Genomic DNA, 22,531 nt, shown 5'->3' on the forward strand with positions numbered 1-22,531 from the left:
AGGTGCCCAGCAGCATGGGGTGTAGGCAGTGGGGGGCGGGCCTTCTGAATGGGGTGTGGAGGGAGCTGGAATCAGGGATTTAGAGCAGTGGGGTCTTGACCAAGTATCAGAGGATCATGGGAGAGAGGCCTGAGAAATTATGAGTGGGCGGCTCCCTGAGACTGGGGAAAGGTGAGAGATGGGGTCCCAGAGAGGGGGTCAGAGTAGGCAGGCCCTGAATTATGGGATCTGTGGGAGATGAGGGGGCCCCTGGGAAGACTGTGGGAGTTGAGCCCCACCGCTGTGGCCCCTCCAGAGACCCCCTGCTTGCCTTTTGGGTCCCAGGAAGAAGTGGAGCCGGCAGGGTAGGAGGACCGCAGCCTAGAGAACCCGAAACCTGGGCCAGGCTGCTGCTGATCACCTCCAGGAAGCCCCTGCCCTCTCGGCAGGGCCTCAGTTTGCCCACCTCTCTGTGGGAATATTTCTTACTCTCTGCACCAGACGTGGCCGCCCTCAGGAAGGTCCGGGCTGTGTCCTGGGTGTCACCAGCAGGTGTGGCACATGTGGCCCTCCCTCTGCCTGTCCCCTTCAGACACTGGCACTCATCATCCAGCTGTTTTCTTTTCAGTCTCACTGAATCACGTGAGTTCTCAGCACCCAGTCACCCAGCACTGGCTGGAGGCAGGCAGGCTCCAGTCCAGTCCCGCCCCAGCCCCTCCTCTGACTTGTATCAGAAAGGCTGCCTTGAGGGAAGTGGAACAGAACCCAACCAGAATGGCTTTGTAGAAGGGCTCGCTATGTCGAGTGAAGCTAAACACAGTCCAACCCATAACTGGCGACCCCACTCCTGGAGTCTGGTATCCAACAGAGATACATGCATGTGCCTTCAGAAGGCATTACTAGGACAGATGTTCCTATTCCTAGCAACACCCACTATCATAGACCAATTATAATAGAAACCAACCCAGAGGTCCAACACCAGGAAACTGGGTGAACAGTGTGTTATAGCCATGCCATCTTCGGAATAGTATGCAGCCCTGAAAAAGAGAGGCTGCTGATACGTCCAAGTGGATGGCTCTCACAGACATGATGTTGAGGACAAGACGTCGGTTCTAAGATTTGTCACCTCTCTGCTATATGACTTCAAGCAAGTCAATTCCCCTCTCTGTGCTTAGTGAGAATTAAATGAGCTAATGCATACAGTGTTTACAAGAGGGTAGACCACAGTGATTTGCTGTCATCATCATCATCACCATGGGCCTCCCTGGGGTCCCACTGCAACATGGGAGAATGGTGAGTGCAAGTCCCTGCCCTCTGTTCTGACTCTAACTTCCATTGGTCTAAAACTCCATTTTCAGTGACGGGAGTTTCTGTGACTCCCCAGCTCACACCAGGCTACATTTCTGGGGTAGCATAAGTCACCCAGCACTGGGGGGGTGCTGTCCCGCCCACACCCCACTCCAGAAAGCAAGTAGGACACACACGTGGCTTCTCTCTCCCCACTGATATATTTGATAATTGTCCAGAACCAGAGATGGCATCAGCCAGGTGAGGGGGAATAAAAAAGAGCCCAGGGAGGAGGCTGGAAGGAAGGGATGAGGAGAGGGAGAGAAACAGACACAGAAAAGGGGAGAGAGGCGGGGCGGAGGTGGGGAGAGAAGCCAGCCAGAGGGGGAGAGCCGGAGAGAGGCAGGAGATAACTTGAGGGGTGGGGGCCAAGGTGAGGCCCACGGGGAGAGAGGGCCCCTTCCCCCGAATACAAAATGGGGGGGCCAGGAGAGGGTTGTCCTGGGCTTGGGGGGCAGGGAAGAGACGGGCAATGTGGTAGGGTTGAGGTCAGTAGTAGGTTTCTTTCTCCACCCAACCTGCAGAGACAAAGGAGGAAAGAAACAGAGACACAGAGAACCAGCAGAGGCAGCAGTAGAAAGGAGGAAAAGGGACAGAGACACAGGGAAAGACAGAAGAGGAGGCCGGGAGGAGAGAAAAGGGTCAGAAAAAGACAGCACAGATGGAGGGTGAGACAGAGGGGGAGGGAAAGGGGGGGAGACAGAGAGAGTGGGGAGGGGAGACAGAGGGGGTGGGGAGACAGAGGGGGGTGGGGGGACAGAGGGGGTGGGGAGACAGAGGGGGGAGGGGAGACACAGAATGGGGAGGGGAGACAGAGAGAGGTCAGTTGCAGGACAAGTCGCCCACTGCTGCTCCCCGCTCCCCCACCAGCTGCCCCTCCCTCCAATCATGCCCTCCTCCCCCCAGCCTGCCCCCTCACCCCCGGGGTTCCTGCGCAGGATGAGTTTGCGGATTTCGTCATAGACGAAGATGAGGAAACTGTACGGGAAGGCACAGAACCACCAGCTGGGCCTGCAGAGACAGGAGCAGGAGGGGACAGTCAGTAAGAGGGGACAGAAGTGCAGGAGGAGCCTTGACTGCACCCTCAGCCTGTGGATGAGGGGCACTCTGACTGAGGCTGTATTTTGGGGCCTGCAGAGTGCCCCACTGTGAGCATGCCCAGGGTGGGGGCGTACAGGAAGGAGAGTAAATGGCACCAGCTCAGGATTTGGGGGGGCAGAGAGACACCAGGAAAGGCGGGACCTGGGTCTGTGGCCGAGGCCCAGGGCTGCAGCGTGTTGGGGTTCTTGGGGTGGCCAGGGGCACTCACTTGAGAGGGTACATGCGGAGGGCCACGTCCATGCCTGGGCAGTAGGACAGGAAGGCAGCCAGGGCCGTCTCCTCAAACAGCCCGAAGATCAGGATCTTGTTCCTGGAGGCGCAGGTGGGGAGGGGCTGGGTGTGGAGAACCGGCGCAGCACCCCACCCCACCCGGCGCAGCACCCCACCCCACCCCACACACAGCAGAAGGCGTGTGAGAGACACACAGCGACAGAGGCGGAGAGGCAGACAGACCCAGGGAGATGTGACGCGGACAGACACGCAAGGCAGACACATGCGGAGCCCGAGGCAGGCGGATGAGTGGAGAGAACAGTCAACTCAGAAGCAAAAACACGCAGCGCGCGGGCGGACAGGCACACGCGGCCGCCTCACTTCATGCCCTGCTGGAAGACTGAGTTCCTCCGGGTCTTGCAGATGATCAGGTCGGCCCACTGCACCACCACGATGCTCACGAAGAAGGCCGTGTGGCACGTGAACTCCACCACTTTCCTCTGCTCGTAGGTCTGCACGGGTCATGGCACAGGCCGGGCTGGGTCAGGGGGCCCGCAGCCCCGCCCAGAAGCCCCGCATCGGGGTGAAATGGGGGGACGATAAATGGCTCCCCCAGAGTGGCAGATGTGTCCCCTCGGGAAGGTCGGGATATACCAGGAAGGGGAGGACCAGGGACCCCAGAGGACTCCAGGGTCTGGACGCCAGTGGGCTTGGAAGGGACAGGCAGAGGTGGGGAAGTAGACAGCAAAGGCATCTCGATGGGGCAGAGTGTGGCCGGTGGGCGTGAGGCCCTCGACAGGCAGGGCGGGGGGCGCCAGGTGGCCTGGTGTGGGTCTTGACGCTGCCCTGGGGCGGAGGGTCAGGGCAGGAGGCAGCCCACACGTGGCTGGAACAGCTCAGCTGACCCACTGCAGCAGCGATGTGGGGGGTCCCTTGGTCTACTCACCCACTGCTGTCCGTAACTGTCCTCCAAGTCATTGATGGTGCGGTCGTCCCAGTTCAGCCGGATGCCCACAAGGTTGCCAGGCAAGAAGCCATTTTCTGCCAGGATCACAAAGTAGGAGAAGAAACCACCGAGGGCCTGGATCATTCCTGGCGGGGTGGGGGGAACAGAGGGAAGATGAGAAGCTCGAGTGGGGGCCCTCAGCCGGCCCATGCCCCTGGGAGGTCCTGTGAAGCCCTTGCCCCCAGAGAGCAGGCCACCTCCTTCCTGCTGGAACATCACCCCCGGGGCTGGGCTCCTCAGGTGAGCTGAGACGCCACCTGATGGTGACACCTGCCGTGGGCCCCCGTAACAGGTGCTCAGGAGAAGCAGGAGGGTCCCTTTCTCTAGACCAGGAAATCCTTGGGGTCCCCAGGCTTAAGCCCGATGGGCCCCGTCATCCAAGAATGAGCTCCCCAGGCTGCTGCTTGCTGGAATACTCCCAGTTACAGGGGGACCCGCACCTGCAGCAGGGGTAGGCCTCAGAGAGTTCAAAGGCTGGTCTTGACCTTCCCGTTGTGGATGTGGGCATAGCTGCGGGCAGCTGTGTGCTCCTTGGGTACACCCACCTGTCTCCCACACCTGCCAACCACCACCTCTGGCGTCAGGCCCTACTTCCAGTCTGCTCATCTAACACATGATCTCAGAGTGCCCACTAGGGGCCTGGTCCTGGGGCCTGGCAGCAATGGAGGGCACCCCCAGCTCCTCACCGATCTGCCCATAGGCCATGCTGATGAGCCTCTCGTTGACCAGCTTGTCAGTGCGGGGGTTCCTGGGCTGTCTCTTCATGATGTCACTCTCTGCAGCCTCGTATGCCAAGGAGATGGCAGGGACCTGGACGGGAGAGGATAGGTGAGCCAGGGAGGGTGCAAGGACACGTCCTTTCTGGGGCCCAGGCGTGGCCAAGGCTCACCATGTCGGTGCCCAGGTCGATGCAGAGGATGGTGATGGTGCCCAGGGGCAGGGGGATGTTGGCCATGATGAACAGCAGGAAGGGCGTGATCTCAGGGATGTTGCTGGTCAGCGTGTAGGCGATGGATTTCTTCAGGTTGTCGAAGATCAGGCGACCTGCGGTAGGGGCAGCCTCAGAACCAGGATGCCCTGGGCCTTCCCTGCCTGGTCCACCCACCCTTCCTGGCCCACCCCCTCCACACCTGGCCTTCCCACCTTGTCCCCCGTACAGACTTTCTTGAACTATTACGACGCTGGAAAATGACTTGGCAGTTTCTATGGCAGTTAACAACTCGCCACACTAGTGACTCAGTGAGGCTACAGCTGGGTTGACACCCAAGAGAAGGGGGTACTTACCGTCCACCAAAAACAGGCCCAAGGATGCTCACCCCAGAGCCAGCCCCAATGTCCATCAAGCACAAACAGGCCCGCCCTTACAGAAGCGAATTCTGTCCGGCAAGGAAGGCATTATATGGCTGCACCTAACTTCAGGGGTGAGCCTTCCACAAATGCGGCGTGCACAAATCGCATCTAAATCGTGAGGTTCGAAGCAAAACCAAGGCCCTCAAGTCTGGAGAGGGGTCACTTCTGTGAGGCGCCTCGGCCCCTGAGTGGGAGCTGAGCAGGCCTAACAGGGGCTGGCCACGTCCCGTCTTGATGAGGGCGGCGGCTGCACGGGTGTGGAGTGTGCATGTGTGAGGAGTCACCGAGCGGCTCAGCTTTATGTATTATGTCACATCTCGACAGAAATTCCACCCGCACAATGTGTACAAAGTGTCAGGAACTAAGATGAAGTCAGCCAGCCCTCCCTGCACCTTCCGCCGGCGCTCAGAGGACAGCCGTCAGCCCCCCGGAAGACGGAACTGAAAGGCACGGTGGCTGGGTGGCTCCGTCACCTCTGTCTCTGTCAGCGGCAGGTGCTCACACCTGCAATTCTCTGTCCCCGCAGCACACTGCCGTCGCATGCTAGCTGTGTCTCATCTTAAAATATTTAGAGGACGGTGACCAAATGCTCTTCTGCATAAGCCAGCGTGTGCCGTGGGGGCGGAGGAGACGGAACAAGACCCGCATGAGCTGGTAATGCCTGGAGTTGGATGGCCGTGATGCGGGGGTTCCCAAGGCCCTGTGTGCTCTTTGGGGGTATATCTAGAACTTCCCCTAGAGGGAGGTTTTGGGTCTTTTGTTTCACCTCAGAGAGGCCTTGCTTGTCCACCTGTCCAGGTGGATCCCGTCCCGAGTCCCTGTCTTTCTCTTTGCCCTTGTCACAGCTGGTAATTTTTTTGTTATGTCACAACTTAAAGGCGGTTTCACCAGACCTCCCAGGGCAGAGCCCATTCCGCTGTGCCCACAGCTGAATCCCCGGCACCCGGGCGATGCGCCGGGGAGGAGCCCCGTGTGTCTGGAGCAGGAAGCCTGTGTGCGACAGTGGCTGAGGGTCACCCATGGCCTCTGGGGCTCAGACGTCAAGGGCACTTGAACCCTCTTCTACCATGAGTTGTCTCGCACACCAGGGACATATAACTGGGAGAGAGAAACGGGAGGAAAGTGAACCGCAGCATGAACTGTGGTTATTTCTAGATGGCGAGGTTATGGGTGATTCCAATTTTCTTAATGCTTTTCCATATTTTCTACAATTATCATGAATTACTTTAATGACCAGAATAAAATTCAGCGGAACAAGCTCCATCTGTGGCCTCATCAAGGCCCATCGGGAGGTGGTGCCTGCAGGCCGGGGGCCTGGGCTCACCCGGATGCCGCTTCGGCCTCGGGCTCTGGTTGCCCCCCACTGCTCCGTCTCCCACAGTGCTGCTTGGCCTGCAGCTGCCTTCCCTGCTGCTCCAGGGGGCACCCCAACACGGTCTCCAACAGGGCCCTGGGGACCGGTGCAGCTCCGGGGGCTCTGGAAGCTTCCCCGTCCCCAGAGGCTGGGCTGGGCAAAGGGCCGAGGGCTCCCTCGGGACCCTCTGCTTTCCGGCTGCACTGACGTGTCTTTTTAAAGTGCTTCCAAGTCTGTCTCACCCACCAGCTGGGCCTGTGTGGATGGCAGGGGGACCCAGAGTGTGTCAGCTCCCTGTCCCCTGGGAGCCCCCAGCCCCGTGAGGAGGGGCAACAGGGACAGAAAAGGACAGATCAGGTTGGCCAAGAACTGTGGGGTTCCAGGATCTCCCCGGCACTCGCGATGCTGCGGCACTGGGCCGTTGCCCTCGCCCTTCTGCCCGGCCAACTCACCCTCCTCCACACCGGTGACGATGGAGGCGAAGTTGTCATCTAGCAAAATCATGTCCGCAGCCTGTTTGGACACGTCAGACCCAGCAATGCCCATGGCCACCCCGATGTCGGCCTTCTTCAGGGCAGGGGAGTCGTTCACACCGTCCCCAGTCACGGCCACAATTGCTCCCTGGAGAGGAGGAAGGAAGGAGGGAGGGGAGGAGGGTGCTCGGCCGCCTGCCCCCCCCCGGCCCCCGAGCCCAGCCCAGGGACCGTGCCCAGCCCACCTGTCGCTGGCAGCCCTCCACAATGATGAGCTTCTGCTGTGGGGACGTGCGGGCAAAGACGATCTCGGTGTGGTTCTGCAGGATCTCGTCTATCTGCTCCGAGGTGAAGTCCTTGAGGTCGGTGCCGTGGATCACACAGGCTTTGGCGTCGCTGGGAACGGCAGAGGGAGGTCAGACTGGGGGGAGGGGACAGTGATCCCGATGGACAGAGGGCCAGGAGGTCGGGCCCACAGACAGGAGAGGCAGAGGACTCTGCGAGAGAAAGGGGGTCCCTGGGGGCCGGAGAGGAAGGGAACAGGCAGGAGGGAGAGTGCAGACTCGGGAAGGAGCTGGGACAGTGGACTTGAGGGACACCAGGGGAGGGGTGCAGACCAGAGGGGCAGGCGAGACAGAGACATAAAGAGGCAGGGAGAGGGCATGGACACAGGGAGGTCGCTCTCACTGGCGCCCCTCCCCAGATGGGCGTCACTAGTAGCCCATTGTAGAGAGGAGGCCACTGAGGCTCACGGAGGCTACGTGACTTGTCCGAGGTCACGCAGCCCCTGAGCTGCACGGCCGGACTGTGACCCTTGCTGAGCCCTCCTGGCTGTAGTCTGGGCTCCCCATCCTCATGAGTGGAAGAGCAATGAGACCCCAGGCTCAACCAAGGAGGGGGCACCCCAGCCCCAGGGGAGACCTGGTGGGGGCAGGGCAGGGGCTCACCGGGGGTTGACCTGGCTGACGGGAATATTGAGCCTGGCAGCGATGTCCTCCACAGTCTCGTTGCCCTCAGAGATGATGCCCACACCCTTGGCAATGGCCTTTGCTGTGATGGGGTGATCGCCTGTGACCATGATGACCTGCCGGCATTGATTTGGGGTTGGTCAAGCCTCACCCACTGGCCCCTGAGGCCCTGACGCTGCCTCCTGGTGGCCCCAGGCCGCACCTTGATGCCAGCACTGCGGCACTTGCCCACGGCATCGGGGACGGCTGCCCGGGGCGGGTCAATCATGGACATGAGGCCCACGAAGCACAGGTTGTCTGTGGTGAAGTTCACGTCGTCGCAGTCGAAGGCGAAGCCCTTGGGGAACTGCTCCTCGGGCAGGTAGTAGTGGCAGAAACCTGGTGGCACAGAAGGGCCGGGGCATGAGGGCGGCAGCCTTGAACTTCAGAGCCTCCAGCCCCACTGTTCGCAGCTGTCCGTCTCCCCAGGGAGCCTCCTGGTCAGTCATTCCCTACGATGTCCTGCATGCATGCATTCATCATTCATTCACAGTGCATTCTGGGAGGCCTGGGGCTCCCAGGCTCTGGGCTTTGCCCCCAGGCGCCCTCTAGAGCCGCCCGGCCCGCCCCCACACCACCCCGCCTGTGGTGCCCACCAAGCACACGCTCGCCCAGGCCGCCCAGCTCCAGGTAGGCATTCTGGAAGGCCTCCTTCATCTCCTCGTCCAGGGGCTGCTCCTTGCCCTGCAGCAGGATGGTGGCGCAGCGGTCCAGGATGCGCTCAGGGGCGCCCTTCATCACCAGCAGGTAGCGGTTGTCGTTGGGGTCCTCGGTCTCGTGGATAGACAGCTGGGGACAGAGCGAGGGCGGCTGCTGAGCCTGGCAGGGACGTGAGGCTGAACGCATCCGGAGGGGGGGGAGGTGGGGCCGGCCCTTGCCCACCAGGGCCTGGGGGCCAGGTCAGAACCCCCCAGAGTCCCCAAAGAGCACTGCCCCAATCTCCCCAACTGCGACCTTTATCTGTGTCCTCGGCTCACAGATCTCTGCTCATCCCTGCCTGCTCCTGTGTGTCTCGGTGCCTCTGCTGTCCTTAACCCTGACTTAGGTCATCCCATAACTGACCCACCACCGTGCCTGGTCAGCTCACCTCTGAAACACACCCAGGTTCTGGAACTTTCTCTTCTCTCACTGCCCTCCTCCTCTCACCCAACCCCCCGATCCCCGACTGGCCACCAGTGTCTCTCATGAGAATATAGATAGTGGCCTCCCTGGCGGTACAAGGGGTTAAAGCGCCGCACTGTGAAGCTGTCTGCAGCCACCATGGCCTGAGTTCGATCCCCGGCCAGGGAGTGACCCACAGGGCGCAGCAGACCTCTCCTGCTTCCCCGCTGCTCCCCTCAGCAGTGGATTTCGGTCAATCTGCCTGTTCTGCTCCCCACTCTGTCTCTGGAGAATCCTCTCACCCCTGCACCTCTGTCTTGTACCCCAGTTCTGTCTGCATAAACAAGTCTTTAAAAAAATAATCACAGCAGCTTCCACACTGTGGAGACCCCATCTCTGTCCTCTCCACCCTGTATTTCCTCCCTAAGCAATCAGACGGATCCTTCAGAAAATGGTGTCAGTGAAAAATGTAGCCACATAGGAACCCAGAAGGTTGACCACGGGGTGACCACAGGAGCCAGCAGTTCCCATGGATACACCCCAGAGACATACCAGCCATATCCACGCAAAACGTGCATGACAGCGTTCACAGCAGCAGTGTGGAAGCTGCAGCATTCCTAGGAGTCGAGGTGAGGTGGGCTCACCCCTGGGACTGCACTGAAACCGCTGAATGATACTCTTGAACGGGTGAGCAAAGCACGTTAGAGCCCAGTAGCGCTGGCTTTAAAATGTGAGTCAGTGCCCGTCGCCCTCTGCTGGCGGCCTCCTGTAGCGCAGCCCTGGCTCACGTGGGGGCACACTCCTGCCTCGGGACCTTTGCACAAGTGCCCGCTGCCCGGAACACACTTCCCCAGACAGCTGTGCGCCTCCCTCCCGAGCACCACACCAGACACAGCTTCTGTATCTCCTTGTGCCCATGTCATGGCCTTTTAGCACTAAAGTGTAAATTCCACGAGAAGGGGAACTTCACTGTTTCACTCACTGCTGGGTGTATCCTCTGCACCTGACACTCCTTCAAAAATTCTACCTGTTGAATGAATGGCAGACAGGTGGCTGTCTCCACTCTGCTGCAGGAAGAGGCCAGTCTTCGGCCTCTCCCCCAGCGCAGACCTTCGCCCTCCTGAGTCCACCTGTTCCTCTCGCCACTGGGTGGATACTGCCATCCCATTTTACAGGTGGGGACATGGAGGCTCCGGGGAGGCTGGTCTGGCTTGCCCAAAGCTGGAGGGGCAAAGTTGACCACTGTAGGGGCACCCGGGAGAAAGCGAGGTCCTGGCTGGCCCTCCTGGAGAGTTCAGTACCTGGTACTTGTTGGTGGAGTTGAAGGGGATCTCAGCCACTTTCTTGTTGCGTTCCCGCATCAGCTTCACGGAACCGGAGGACAACTCAATGCACTTGAGCAGGGCAGACTCGGAGGCATCCCCGGCCACATCCCTCTGCGGGCGAAGGGCTGTCAGACTCAGCGGGTGGGGAGAGGGCACCGCCGAGGCCAGGGAGGGGCCGGACCCACCTTGAGCACAGGGATGTTGTCCTGGCCGCCCTTGAAGACGGCACGGTTGCAGAGTCCGGCGATGTGGGACAGGGCCACCCAGGTGTGCGAGCTCTTGTCGAACGAGGTCCCTGGAGGAGGCGCGAGTCAGGGCCGGGGCAGGCAGGGGGCAGCGGTCCCTCCGGGCTCGCCAGGGCCCCCCCTCACCTGACTGGTCCTCAGTGGTGTCGGCCTCGTGGATCTGGTTGTCGAACCACATGTGGGCCACGGTCATGCGGTTCTGGGTGAGGGTCCCCGTCTTGTCGGAGCAGATGGTGGATGTGGACCCCAGCGTCTCCACGGCTTCCAGGTTCTTCACCAGGCAGTTCTTCCGGGCCATGCGCTTGGCCGTCAGCGTCAGACACACCTGGGGGCGTGCGCGTCAGTCACAGGGAGGCCGTGGACAGGTCAGACCAGCACCCTGAGAACGCTGGGGGCCGGCCCCCCGTCCTGTACCAGAATGTTCGCGGCAGCAGAATTTATCACCACCCCTAACTGGAAACACCCCAAAAGTGGCGCTCATGGCAGAGGGGATGTAAGGGTGGTGGAATAAAAGCTAGAACGAAAGAACAAGCTGCTACTGTCTGCAACCGCGTGAGGTTCAAAAACGTGACGTGCAGCAGAAAAGGGGCAGAAGCGAGCGCTCACACGGGGATGATCCCACCCACAGGAACACGGGGGGTTCGTCTGTGCTGCTAGAAGCGGGAGAGGGGTTCCCTTGGGCTGAGGAGGCAGGGCTTAGCCGGAGCGGGTTTGGGGAGCTCCCTGGGGTGCCTCTGCCCAGGTACCTCAGGCGTAGGATGGATCCATCCCGTCTCCCTGTCTCCTTTCGTGTTTGCTTTAAGCATCTAAAGCCTCTGACCTGGAGGAGCTATGAATATGCTAATACGGAAAACGTGGCAGGATTTAATAAGTAAAAGGATCACGGGGCAGGAGGGCAGCCCTCAGAGCCGGCCTCGTCTGGGAAACAGCTTATCGCGCAGCTGCCTCCTGCCCGTCTGTGGGGTCAGATCCAGGAGGGGGTGGCCCCGCTGGCTGGCTGTGGGCAGGGCTGTTATTTTGTTTTGTGACTATTTTCCAGTATGAATTAGACTTTTGGGGGTGTGCCTTTGGACGCTGTCAGTTACCTTAACTTGTGGTAACACAGCGAGCCCTCAGGGCTCGCAGGGCTGCCCAGGGTGATGCTAGCCTGAGGCCCTGGCCCTCCCCATTCAGGCCCTGGAGGCTCAGCCCCAGCCAGAACAGCAGCAAGGCCGGGCACCTCCTCCCCCGGACGGACGCGGGTCTGGGCCTTACAGTGACAGTGGCCAGCAGGCCCTCTGGGACATTGGCCACGATGATGCCGATGAGGAAGATGACCGCCTCGAGCCAGGTGTATCCGAGAATGAGGGACAGGATGAAGAAGGAGACGCCCAGGAAGACGGCCACGCCTGTGATGAGCTGGATGAAGTGCTCGATCTCGATGGCGATGGGCGTCTTGCCCACCTCCAGCCCCGAGGCCAGGGTGGCGATGCGGCCCATGACAGTGCGGTCCCCTGTGGCCACCACCACGCCCCGAGCCGTGCCTGTGGGCCCAGAGGGGAAGGGGCAGCGGTGAGGGTGGGGCTCAGGGGACACCCTGGAGGCACGACCCTTCTGTGGGGGCCAGTCCTGGGGCCCCCCACGGCACCTGCTCACCTTCCACGCAGTTGGTGGAAAAGAAGGTGATGTTCCGAGTCTCCAGGGGGTTGTCGTGTGTGCAGTCGGGAGAGCGGGTCTGGGGCTCAGACTCGCCAGTCAGGGAGGAGTTGTCTACCTGCAGGGTGGGCGCGGGAGAGAGGGCTCAGCCCCCAGCTGGCGCCAGACTGGGGCGCAGGCAGGAGACCGGGTGGGGGAAAGGTGCCTGGAAGTCAGAGGTTAGGCTCTTGAAAGCGGAGAGCAAACAAGAATTCTTGAATTCTATGATATCTGGACGTCTCTGAGGGGAGGGAGCCGGGAGCCTGGACTTCTGGGTCTGAGAGGGGCTGGGGGCTGGCTCTGAGCCTCTCCACAAGAGTCTGGGCCTCCGGCCCACCTTGCAGCCGTGGGCTGAGATGATACGCAGGTCGGCTGGGACTCGGTCTCCGCCCTTGATCTCCACCAGGTCCCCGACCACCACCTCCTCGGCGTTCACCTGCATCTTCTCCCCTTCCCGAATCACCAGGGCTTGCTGGGGCAGGGAGAGAGAAGAGTCACCTCCCTGTCTAGGCCTGCCCGGGGTCACTTGGCACGACCTTGCCCACCTGGCTCCTCCTCAGCACCCTCACCTGCGGCACCATGTTCTTGAAGGACTCCATGATCTTGGAGCTCTTGGCCTCCTGGTAGTAGGAGAAGCAGCCGGTGATGATGACCACGGCGGCCAGCACAATGCCCAGGTACAGCTGCAGGGAGACTTGGGGTCATGGGCTGCCCAGACGTGGCTCCCCACCCGCCCCACCCCAAATTGGGTGGAATCTGGGAGGGGAGCTTGCACGAATGAGGGCTGTCTGTGTCTGTGCCTGGGTCTGTCCTCTCCCAGTTTTGTGGGTCGGCCATCTCTGCCTCTGTTAGCGTATCTGGGTAACGGATCTCCATGTGGGTGTCTGTCTGCGTGCCCGGCTTCCCATTTACAGGCATGCTCGTGCTTGACTCTGACAGTGGGCCCTGCCTGTCCCTCTCCTCGGGTCTGCTTAGGTCTGGAACTCTGGGTCTCTGGCCTGTCTGCCTCAGTTTTAATCCCGGAGTCTGTGTCGTGTCTCTGCTTTCTGTCTGTCAGCTGGTTGTGCCTGCAACGCTGTGTGTTGCTAAGCTCTGTGCCACCTCTGCCCATGTGTCTGGACACCGTGTGTCCAGGTGTGACTGCGCGTGTGTGTGTGTGTGTGTGTGTGAGTGAGAATCTATGTTGTCAGTGTGGGGTCTGTGTTTATGGGCGTATGAGCCTATGCAGGTGGGCGGTTGTGACATCTCAGCAGGAGGCTGTCCCTGAGCACAGTCATCCACTGGGTGTCTTTCAGGCCATGAGCACCTAGTGGTGTCTGTCCCTGAAGCCCCTGAAGACACACATCCTGCTGTGTGGCCTTGGAGCAGTGACTTGACCTTTCTGAGCCTTGGTTCTCCTTGTACCACCTCTGCCCCCCACCCCCGCTGTTACATTAAGGAAAGGAGGAGATTGGATTTGAAGAGTCTAAAGCGTGTGGGAGATGGGGCGGGGCGTGTGTGTGCACCCCTAAATGCATGTCCTTTGCTCGGGGCAGGGCGTAGGGCTCTTACATTGTCACCAGAAGGGTCATCCTCGGTGCCCGCCTGGATGCCATAGGCCAGGAAGCAGAGAATGGCTCCGATCCACAGCAGGATAGAGAAGCCCCCGAAGAGCTGACGGCAGAACTTGACCCACTCAGGGGTGGTGGGCGGTGGTGTGAGCGCATTAGGCCCGTCCCGGGCCAGGATCTCCTGAGCTTTGCTGTGGGTCAGACCCTGGGGGATACAGGACCCCCTGAGCAACCGTGGCATGCCAACACTCCTCCAAACGCCCGGGGCTCCCTCCCTCAGCCCCTCCTCAGACCCGGAGCCCAGGCCTGGCCTCCCTCACGCCCGGCACACCTGCACACAGTCTGTGTTGTATTTCCGGCAGACCTCTTCCACTGACATCTTGTGCTCTGTCTGAGGAACAGGAGTTTGGGGGGAGGCAGGTGAGAATGGCTCGCAGCGGGTGAGGGCGGGCGCGCTCTGGGAGGGAGTGCGGGCAGGGCAGGGCTTACCATAGCCACCTCCTTCTTGAGGTCATCCATGTCCCGGCTCTTGGTGGCCTTGCCCTTCTTGGGCGAGCTCTTGTCATCTTTTTTGTCCTGCGAGGTGGCGACATGGTGGCTGTCAGAGCCACCAGACTGCAGGCGAGAAGGGTGGCGGGGGACCCAGCCCTCCGCCCAGCCCTGCCCTGGCCTGGGTGGCCTCTGCCGTCCCTTGGGCCCACCTGTGCCTCCCTTGCGTCTTGTCTCTGCCAGCAGAGCTCCTGGGCCCTGGGCCCCTCCTGCCCTGCGCACCTGCACGACTGCCTCTCTCTCCCCTCTGTGCCACCTCTGGGTCCCTCTCCTCCTCGCTATGTGCTTTTTAACTCCCTGTCTCTCTCCCTCTCCTGGGCCTCTCTAGCTGCCTGTCTGTGCTGCTCATCTTCTGTGGTCTTTCTCTCTCTCGACCTGTCTCTCCAGGTCTCCAACTCGTGTGTCTGAGTGTCCTATTTTGTCTCTCCGTGTCTCCTTATCTCTCCGTCTCTGCGTGTGTCTCTGTCCCTCCCAGCCCTCTGTCCCTCATCCCGTCACATTGCCCGCTTCCCTAGCCCACACGCCCTCTCTGGGTCTCCCTGCGGGTTTCTTGCCGTGAGCGCCGGCTCTTCACGTCTCTCCAGCTCTTGAGCTACCTCGGAGTCTGTCTCCGGGACTTGGCGTGCGAGGCCTCTTAGCGTGACTATGGTCTGTGTCTTTCTTCATCCTGTCCCTGCCTGGCCCGGTCACCACTCCTTTCTCTCTCAGCTGCTCTCAGCGGTACTCAGTGTGTCGCTATCTGTCTCTGCCTAGTTTCAACCATCTTGTGGAGCCGTGCCACTCTGCCATCTTCTCTCTCCCCCGTGTCTACCTTGCATCTGTTATCCCAGCTCCCAGCCTCCCTTGCGTGACCTCCTCTCTTCCTCTCTTTTCTACCTGGCTCTTGTCCTGGGCTGTGGGTGCCCCCGTCTCTGTCTCTCAAAGGACCCAGCAAATCTGGGGAGGCCCCACAGGTCTGGCAGGAACAGGGAGGAATGGGCATTCCAGGTGTGGGTCTCAGCTGGTGGCCGGGCGGTAGCCAGTCCTGCGGGCCTCCAGCAGATGGAGGTGGGTGGGAGTCAGGTTTGAGTGGGAGAGGCAGCCAGGTCTCTGGAGCACAGAATCGGAACTGGCCAGGATTTGGGTCTGGAAGCCCCAGGCTGGCTTGTACGAAGCTCACTGTGAGCAGGGAACTGAGTTCCAGTTTGGGGCAGATGGGGAAGCTGGTGTCTCGAAGCTGTCAGGAGGGGGCAGGTGAGGGGAGGTGGGTGCTGACAGAGGGAGGGCAGATCCTCCTGGCCCAGGGCCAGGCTGGGATCCCAGGCTCAGCCAGGCTCAGCACTAATCCCCTCCTGACCTTCACAGGGCCCGACTGCAGGGCCCCTGACCAGGAAGCAGAGCCTGGGGGCTATTGGGAGGGGCTATGGTCAAGAGGCCAGGGAACCTCTAAGAGGGCTGAGAGGGTGGGAGGGAGGCTTGGCCCTGGGCCAGCCCTGCAGCGCTCTGCGGTCAGGTCTGACAGTAGGCAGGAGGCTCAGGGGGCAGAGAGGAAGCTCCCGGCCCCTGTGCCAGGAGGGGTCTCAGCTTCCCACAGAGGTAGACCCAGGGGTGGGAGGTGAGGAGATATAAGGTCATGGGGGGGGGTCAAAGTAGAGCAAGGAGGAGGGAGGCAGCAGGAGAGAGAGATGCAGGAGTGTGAGTTGCCAACCCTGAAACCTTAGGGTGCAAGTTGGTGCTTGGGTCCCTGTGTGGCGGGGCCCAGGGGCTCTTGGGATCTGAGAAAGGAGAGGCGGGGGCTGGACTCCTGGGTCTGAGGGGGGAGGGACTGGGGCTGGATTCCATCTGAGGGAGGAGGGTTGGGTGTGGGGACAGTAGGGTCTGAAGGAGGAGGGGGCTGTGGACCCCAGTCCTGGCGGGCAAGGCTTGGCTCCTGCCTGCCCTTGCCATGACCAGACTCCCGCAGGGGGCAGGCTTCCATCTGTTGGAGGGGAGCTGAGGCTTTCCCAGTGAAGGCAGGAGGCCCAGATGGGCGCGCTGCAGGGCGGGAGCACCTCCGAGGGTGGGGGACACGCCTGTCTCGCTGCAGCCGCCTCTGCAGCTCCTCGCCATTTTCGGTGCTGTCCGCCTCCCCCTCACCCCCCCCACTCTGGCGGTCTCCGTACCTCGGCCAGGCTCTCCTCCCCGTCTCTGGGTGTCTGGGGTTATCATCTCTGCACATCTCTCCCTGGACGCCTTCCTTTCCCCTCCGCCTCCCCCTCCCATCCTTCAGGCCTGCGCTGGCTGTCTCTGAGGAAACGCCTGTCTGTGGATCTCCTCATCTCAGCCTCAGTTTCTCTATCTCTCCATGTCTTTGTTCCTCTGCCTGTCTCTTTGTCTCTACCTCTTTCAGAGTGTCTCTGTCTCTGCCCCACAGGTATAAAGTGTCTCATTTCTCCTTTGGTCCCAATTCTTTCCCTAAGCACCACCCCCCTTCTCGAAGGCATTTAGCCTCAGCTCTCTCCTCCAATCTGCCCATTACTTCCCTTCCCTCCATCCCACTTACCTGGAGGCCATCACCCATTCCCATCTCCCCCTTCTTTCTCCCAGTCCTTTCTCCACCTGATTTTTTTCCCATCCCCCCTCCAACCACCCCACTCCATAGAGCTCTAGCCCCACCCCCCACTTCCATCCCTAGGCCCATAAGCCTTCATCCGCCATCTTTCTCCCCATCCCTCATATTCCCTCTGCCCATCAGCCTCTCCCATCCCAACCCTCTCTCTTCATCCCACCCATCCCAGCCCACCCGCCTCCTCCCCCAGACCCCCACCCCATGGCCCAGCCCCAGACAGGAGGGAGGAATCCAGGGCTGCAGCGGGGGTCGGTGGTCAGTCAGGGAAGGAGGTGAGGCAGCATCTGCTGGAGAGACTTACAGACAAGACAAGGACACACGGACATAGACGCAAGGGCACAGCCAGGCATGCGTGACTCCCCCAACACACACACACATTTGCACATGTCTGCTCTCAACCAGGCACTCCGATTCCTCCCCATGGCTCTCCTGCTCCTCCCTGCCTCCAGGGTCGGCTCCCCCAGGTTAGGGGCTGGCCGCACTTTGCAGCCCCAGGCTGCGCCGCACTGCGGAGGCCCCCCATCCTGGTCTGGAAGGAGACAGAGAGGTCATCTGGTGTCCACCCCATAGCCCAGACCTGTCTCTACCTGGCCAGGGAAACAGAGGGGCTTCAAGGCCCCAGGCACAGACACCAGCTCTCAGACACACCCAGACACGGTTGCAGATCGTCAGACACAACTGGGGCCTCACAACTGCAGGTCGAATGCACTTGCAGGGCCTGGCGGAGCAGGGCTCACACACGCACCCATGCACAAGCACATGCACACGCACGATAGGAGCAAGCATGCGGCCGCACCGGGTCAGGCAGAGGCGGACGGGCCAGCCCCTGCCCACGCAGACCCGGCACACAAAGACACGACATGCGCCACCGACCCCCTCCGACCCTGGGAGGGGGCGGGGGCTGGGGGCAGCACAAACTCAGTCAGTGTCGCCACCACACGGACCGGACCGGCGGGGTCGGTCGAATCTCGGGGTCGCCAGACCTGGCCCAGGGACGCCGGCCCCCCGTGGACAGCCAATATCACTGGACCCACCGTGTCACACTCGAACACACAAGCACCGCGGCCGGCCCGAGCACCTACCCCCATCTTGGCGGCTCCGGGGGAGAGAGGCGGGCAGGCGGGGCGGGGGCCGGGGCAGGGGCCTCAAGGCGGGCTCAGGCGCGGGCTCTGGCTGGGGCCTCTGCAGCGCCCGCGCCTCGGTCCGCGCGTCCGTCCAGCCGTCAGCCCGACCGCGCAGAGTCTGCGGCTCCGCGGCCTCCGCCTCCTCATATGCCCGCGCTCCCGGGGGGGCGCGTCGCGGGCCAATCGGAGACGCCGCCGCCCTGACGGACGGCCCGCGGCTCCGCCCCCGGTACTGCAGCTGTCCTCCCCGCCCCCAGTCTCTGCAAAGTGGCAGCGCTGCCGAAAAGGGGAGCGCTGCGGGAGGGGGAATCCCGGAGACCCCCGCAATGTGGGGTGGCGCCTCTAGAAAGGGGGCGCTGGACGAGGAAGAAATTCCCAGAAATCCCGCAGTATGAAGGTGTACCACCAGGGAGAGCGCACTGAGGGAGGGGGCAGAAAGCCCCTTAAGTCACCGGCATTAGGTAGGGGACCCAGGGCATCTCCCTCTGCAGTGACACAAAGGGGGTGCACTGGAGACATAGGCGGTGCTTTTCAGGAGGGGGTCTGGAGGGAGTACAAGAAGCAAGGAAGACCCCCAAATGAAGGGGGGAGCTGGAGAGGGCTCCCAGGTGCTCCACTGGGTGCCCCCCACTATGGCAGGGGGACCCAGTGAGACAACTGTACAGGCTCATCACAGCCAGAGGACCTGATGAAGCATCACACTCAGGACCATCATCCCGACAGCCCGATGCTGGGACACACACACCACCCCATCACACACCAGCAGTTCCACAATCATAACCATCCCACACCAGCCTGTTCCCTCACACACACCACCCCAACCTGAAACTCATGAACATGTAGAGGAAATGCATGAAGCCCACATGCCCTTGCAAACCCCACAAAGTACCACACTCAGTCACAGAGCTTTATTAGCTCATCACACTTTCCAGAACACACCTCACACACGATACACACCACCATACCTGGCCTTGCGTCATCGCACATGGACACCCACAACCATCAGCTACATACCCAAGAGCCAATACATGTCCAGCACACACGCAGGCTTCAGTCTGCCTCTACATACCACTTTAGCTTTGTGGGTGATATTACACAGTCACACACACTTCTCCCCAGAGTAGCTGGCCACGAGCAAAAGCCCACAGTGAAAATTGCCAAACTGTTGCTGATTGTGAATGACAAGAAGTGCACACAAAACCACAGCCCGAGAATTCACAGAAACAGATCACACACCACCATCCCACACACCTCCCACGCCACACACATGACGTATTGCAGCATTATCATGCACAACTTTGTTGTACCTCCCAACACACCTCAACACTCCCACTCACACACCACACACATCCATCCCTGTATGCACATGCAGATGCTCTGTGGCACCCACACCCTGGCCTGCTACATACACACAGCACCCCAACAACCGTCCACTGGAACCTCAGGAGTCACTGCCTCCCACCCCACCCCTCTTCTCTATGCGGAACAACCCCAGATACCACCTGGAGGTGATAAAAGGGGCAGAGAGCATGAGCAACCGTCTCTGAAGCTCTCAGAATGTGAGACCTTTCCCACTAGGGGAGGGAAATAGGCAAGCACAATGAGCCTGGTATATAGATGGGGAAGAAGGTTAAGGACCTAAGGATAGGAAATGTGTGAAAAGCTGGAGATCAGAATGATATCACTAAAGCACAAACAGAGGATGTGGGGAGAGAAGGGGGAGAGAGAGATTCAGAGTCACAGAGAAATGGACCAAAGAAAAGGAAACAAGGAGTTGAGTTTTGCGGTTTTCTCCAGCAGCACCCTGAGCCTCAGCCCTATCCTGTACTCTGACCCATCCCCATCCCTCCCTGCAGTCTTTTGTTGCCATGGTAACAGGGAGCCCGAATATGCAGCAGCAAAGGAGGCTGGGCTTGCAGACCTGGCCTGTCTCCATGGAGATTGGGGAAGGGGGAAGGGAGCCATATCTTTTAACCCAGGTGCTTAGCCTTCAGACCCACCTCCTCACCTCTGTTCCTGTCCCTGGGGAGAAAAGGTCTGCCAACATATCCCTTCCCTCTGTGGATAAGCAGTCCTGCAGGAATGTGCATGGACTATGCAGAAAGGCATGGGGGGGGGGAGAGAAACCTGGGGGTGAAGGATCTCATAAGATTCTGGGCTCTCTCTTCTTGCTCTCAGTGGGTTGAGGGGGACCTTGTTCCCCCACACCCCAACACAGACACAGGCTCATACCCCCCTCCCCATGCACTCCCTTTTCAGACACAAGCGTGGTGAGACTGATGACTGTGCATCGTGCTCCCAGCGCGAGGCTCTGCGGAAGTTATGGGGGGAGGAGGGAAGACTTAGGAAGGTCACAGGGATGGATGGGAGCTCAGCATGAGAGGCAACGGGAAGACATAAGAGAAGAAACAGAGTCCAGAAGCAGAGACAGAGAGGCAGATACAGACAGACTGACAGGCCAGCAAAGACAGAGATGAAAAAACAGGAGGGAGACAGAGCAACAGAAATACTCAGTGAAGGTGACAGAGACACACAGAGATCAAAAGAACCAGGCAGAAAGAGGTCTGGCAAACTACGGGGACTCGGAGGAAATGACTGGGAGAGACTCAGCAGAAACGGTGGGGAAGGAGACTCAGAAATGGGGAGACCCCAGAGGCCATCAGCCATGTGGTACTGGGACAGAGAAGGGGAGATACCAGAAACGCCTGCAGTCATGTTCTAGTCACCTGGACAGACTGAGAGCGAATCTGGCCCAAGGACAGAGACACTGACTAGCCCGTAAAGAGATGTGGACACAACCGCTGAGGAATAAGCACACCACAGTCCCTCCCCCATGGGCAATTATCGTGACACAAGAGGGGCTGGCCGTGTGCCAGGCAGGGTGGCCCGCCTGAGGACCGCCTGGGAGGCAGGCAGGTTGGCAGTGCAGGGGAGGCAGGGCAGGGCTGCCAGCAAGGCCCACCGGGCCTGGTGCTGAAACGGACAGCTCCCGGGGCGGCCAGCCTCTCCCTCTGCTCCTCCCAGGGCCTTCCTCGCTGCTCTGGCCCCTTCTGGTCCTCTAGGGCCTCGGGTCTCTCCTCCACCTCAGTGTCTGCTTCTCACAGCCCCAATTCCTTGCTCTTATTCTCCCCGCTTCGTCTGTCTCCACCTCTGCCCCATCCCTCCCGTCTCCACCCTACCTCATTTTCCTCTCTCCCCTCCCACCGCCTCTCCCCTGCTTTGCCTCTATTTCTCTATTCCTCTTCCTCCCTCCTCATCGTCGCTTTCCCCTCCTCTACCCCTTCTCAGTCTCTTCCCTTTCTGGCTTTCCCACCCCCGCCCTGTCTCTCTCTCCCCCTTCTCCTCGGCCTCGTTTTGGCTCTCGCTGTGTGACCTTCACTCGTCCTTTCTCAGCTGCAGTTTCCACAGAAACCTCCAGTGGGGCGGCGAGGGCGGGGACAGAGAGCAGACCCACCCTTCTCCCTTCTTCACCAGCCCTCAGCTTCCCTTCCGCACACTAATGGGGTTTCTCACTTCCTCCCCTGGGGGCTGGGGAGGTACACTTTCTGCAGAAACAGAGGGCCACAGTCACAGAGCTCTGAAGATGGCCTCCGGGACACACACACATGCACACGGATCACAAGGTCACCAAATCGCCCCAGCTCAAGCACACCCTTGCCACCATACGCCCAGGTGCCACCACTCAGAGCCGTTCACTTGCCCTCCCCTCCCCCTCCCCCATGTGGTTTGTCTTTCTATGTCTCCTTTCCCAGAGTCTCCACCTCTACAGATCCCCACATCTCCCTCCATCTGTCTCAGGGTCTCTGTCGCAGCCTCCTTCTCTTCTGTCCTAAGAGAAGGTCAGTGGAGAGGAGCCAGCGGCTGGGATCTGGGCTGGCTGCTGGCTGTGGGCAGGGCTGAGTGTTACCAGGGCAGACGTGACCACCCGAGGTGAGGGTCTCAGCCACTCCCCAGAGCCCTCACACCTCCAGAAAATGAGACCCGGGGTTCCCCAGTTTTGGGGTTTTGTTCTTTTTTTTATTCCAACAGGGGTCGGGGTGTGGCTGGGAGAGGGATCTCATAGAAATTCTGAGGTTTCTCCCCAAAAAAAAGAGAGAGAAGAGTGGAGGGGCGCCAGGGGATACCCATTTGCCCAAAGCCCTCCCCTCTTCCAGAAGTGAGGAGGGCTGCGTCAAGTCTTGGGGGGGCCTGAGCATTCCCGAGAAGGGGTTCTCCCCGTGGACTGCTTCCCGCTTCCGGGAACGGCTTCCGCAGTCTCTTGCCCCCGGAGTTCTCGGTTCCTGCGCTCCTGTCGTCCGCGGGCGGGGGCGGAGTGCGGGCGTCCGCGGTGCCCACTGGCGAGCCCACTAGGGGGCGCACCCAGGCTCCCGAGCCGGGCCTTGGACTTCCCCAGAAACCGAAGGCAAAATCGCGGTGTCCGGGCACGAGTCCTGTTCCTCGCCCGCTGGGGGAGCGGGGGCGGCCCCCGCTCCTGCGGTCAGTCCGGGCTCCCGCCCGACCCCGCCCGTGGTCATTCGTGCTCTGCCAGTTCGCGGGGGCCGGCGGGGCC

The 22,531-nt window shown here is 60.6% G+C and overlaps 2 protein-coding genes across 2 annotated transcripts in view; both read right to left on the bottom strand.

The window, feature by feature from the left end:
• Positions 1 to 1,466: 1,466 nt before the first annotated feature.
• On the bottom strand, positions 1,467 to 18,095 carry ATP1A3 (ATPase, Na+/K+ transporting, alpha 3 polypeptide). Its single transcript, XM_004694154.2, has 23 exons — positions 17,941 to 18,095; positions 14,212 to 14,298; positions 14,054 to 14,113; positions 13,724 to 13,927; positions 12,742 to 12,855; positions 12,510 to 12,644; positions 12,134 to 12,251; positions 11,753 to 12,021; positions 10,625 to 10,823; positions 10,439 to 10,548; positions 10,230 to 10,364; positions 8,424 to 8,616; positions 7,991 to 8,166; positions 7,768 to 7,904; positions 7,066 to 7,216; positions 6,800 to 6,968; positions 4,533 to 4,687; positions 4,330 to 4,453; positions 3,584 to 3,729; positions 3,019 to 3,149; positions 2,636 to 2,737; positions 2,246 to 2,337; positions 1,467 to 1,844 (listed from the first exon to the last, which is right to left on the bottom strand). The coding sequence occupies exons 1-23, from the start codon at positions 17,944 to 17,946 to the stop codon at positions 1,816 to 1,818; spliced, it is 3,042 nt and encodes a 1,013-aa protein (XP_004694211.2). The 5' UTR covers positions 17,947 to 18,095; the 3' UTR covers positions 1,467 to 1,815.
• Positions 18,004 to 22,531, bottom strand: part of GRIK5 (glutamate receptor, ionotropic, kainate 5) — a 53,651-nt gene continuing 49,123 nt past the window's right edge. Inside the window, exons 21-22 of the mRNA XM_012733476.1 lie at positions 22,216 to 22,366; positions 18,004 to 18,258 (exon numbers count right to left, since the gene is read on the bottom strand). Coding sequence (XP_012588930.1) covers positions 18,004 to 18,258; positions 22,216 to 22,366 — 406 coding nt within the window. The remainder of the gene's footprint in view (positions 18,259 to 22,215; positions 22,367 to 22,531) is intronic.

Source organism: Condylura cristata, unplaced genomic scaffold (genome assembly GCF_000260355.1).
Source record: "Condylura cristata isolate star-nosed mole 26May11 unplaced genomic scaffold, ConCri1.0 scaffold00041, whole genome shotgun sequence".
Classification (NCBI taxonomy): domain Eukaryota; kingdom Metazoa; phylum Chordata; class Mammalia; order Eulipotyphla; family Talpidae; genus Condylura; species Condylura cristata.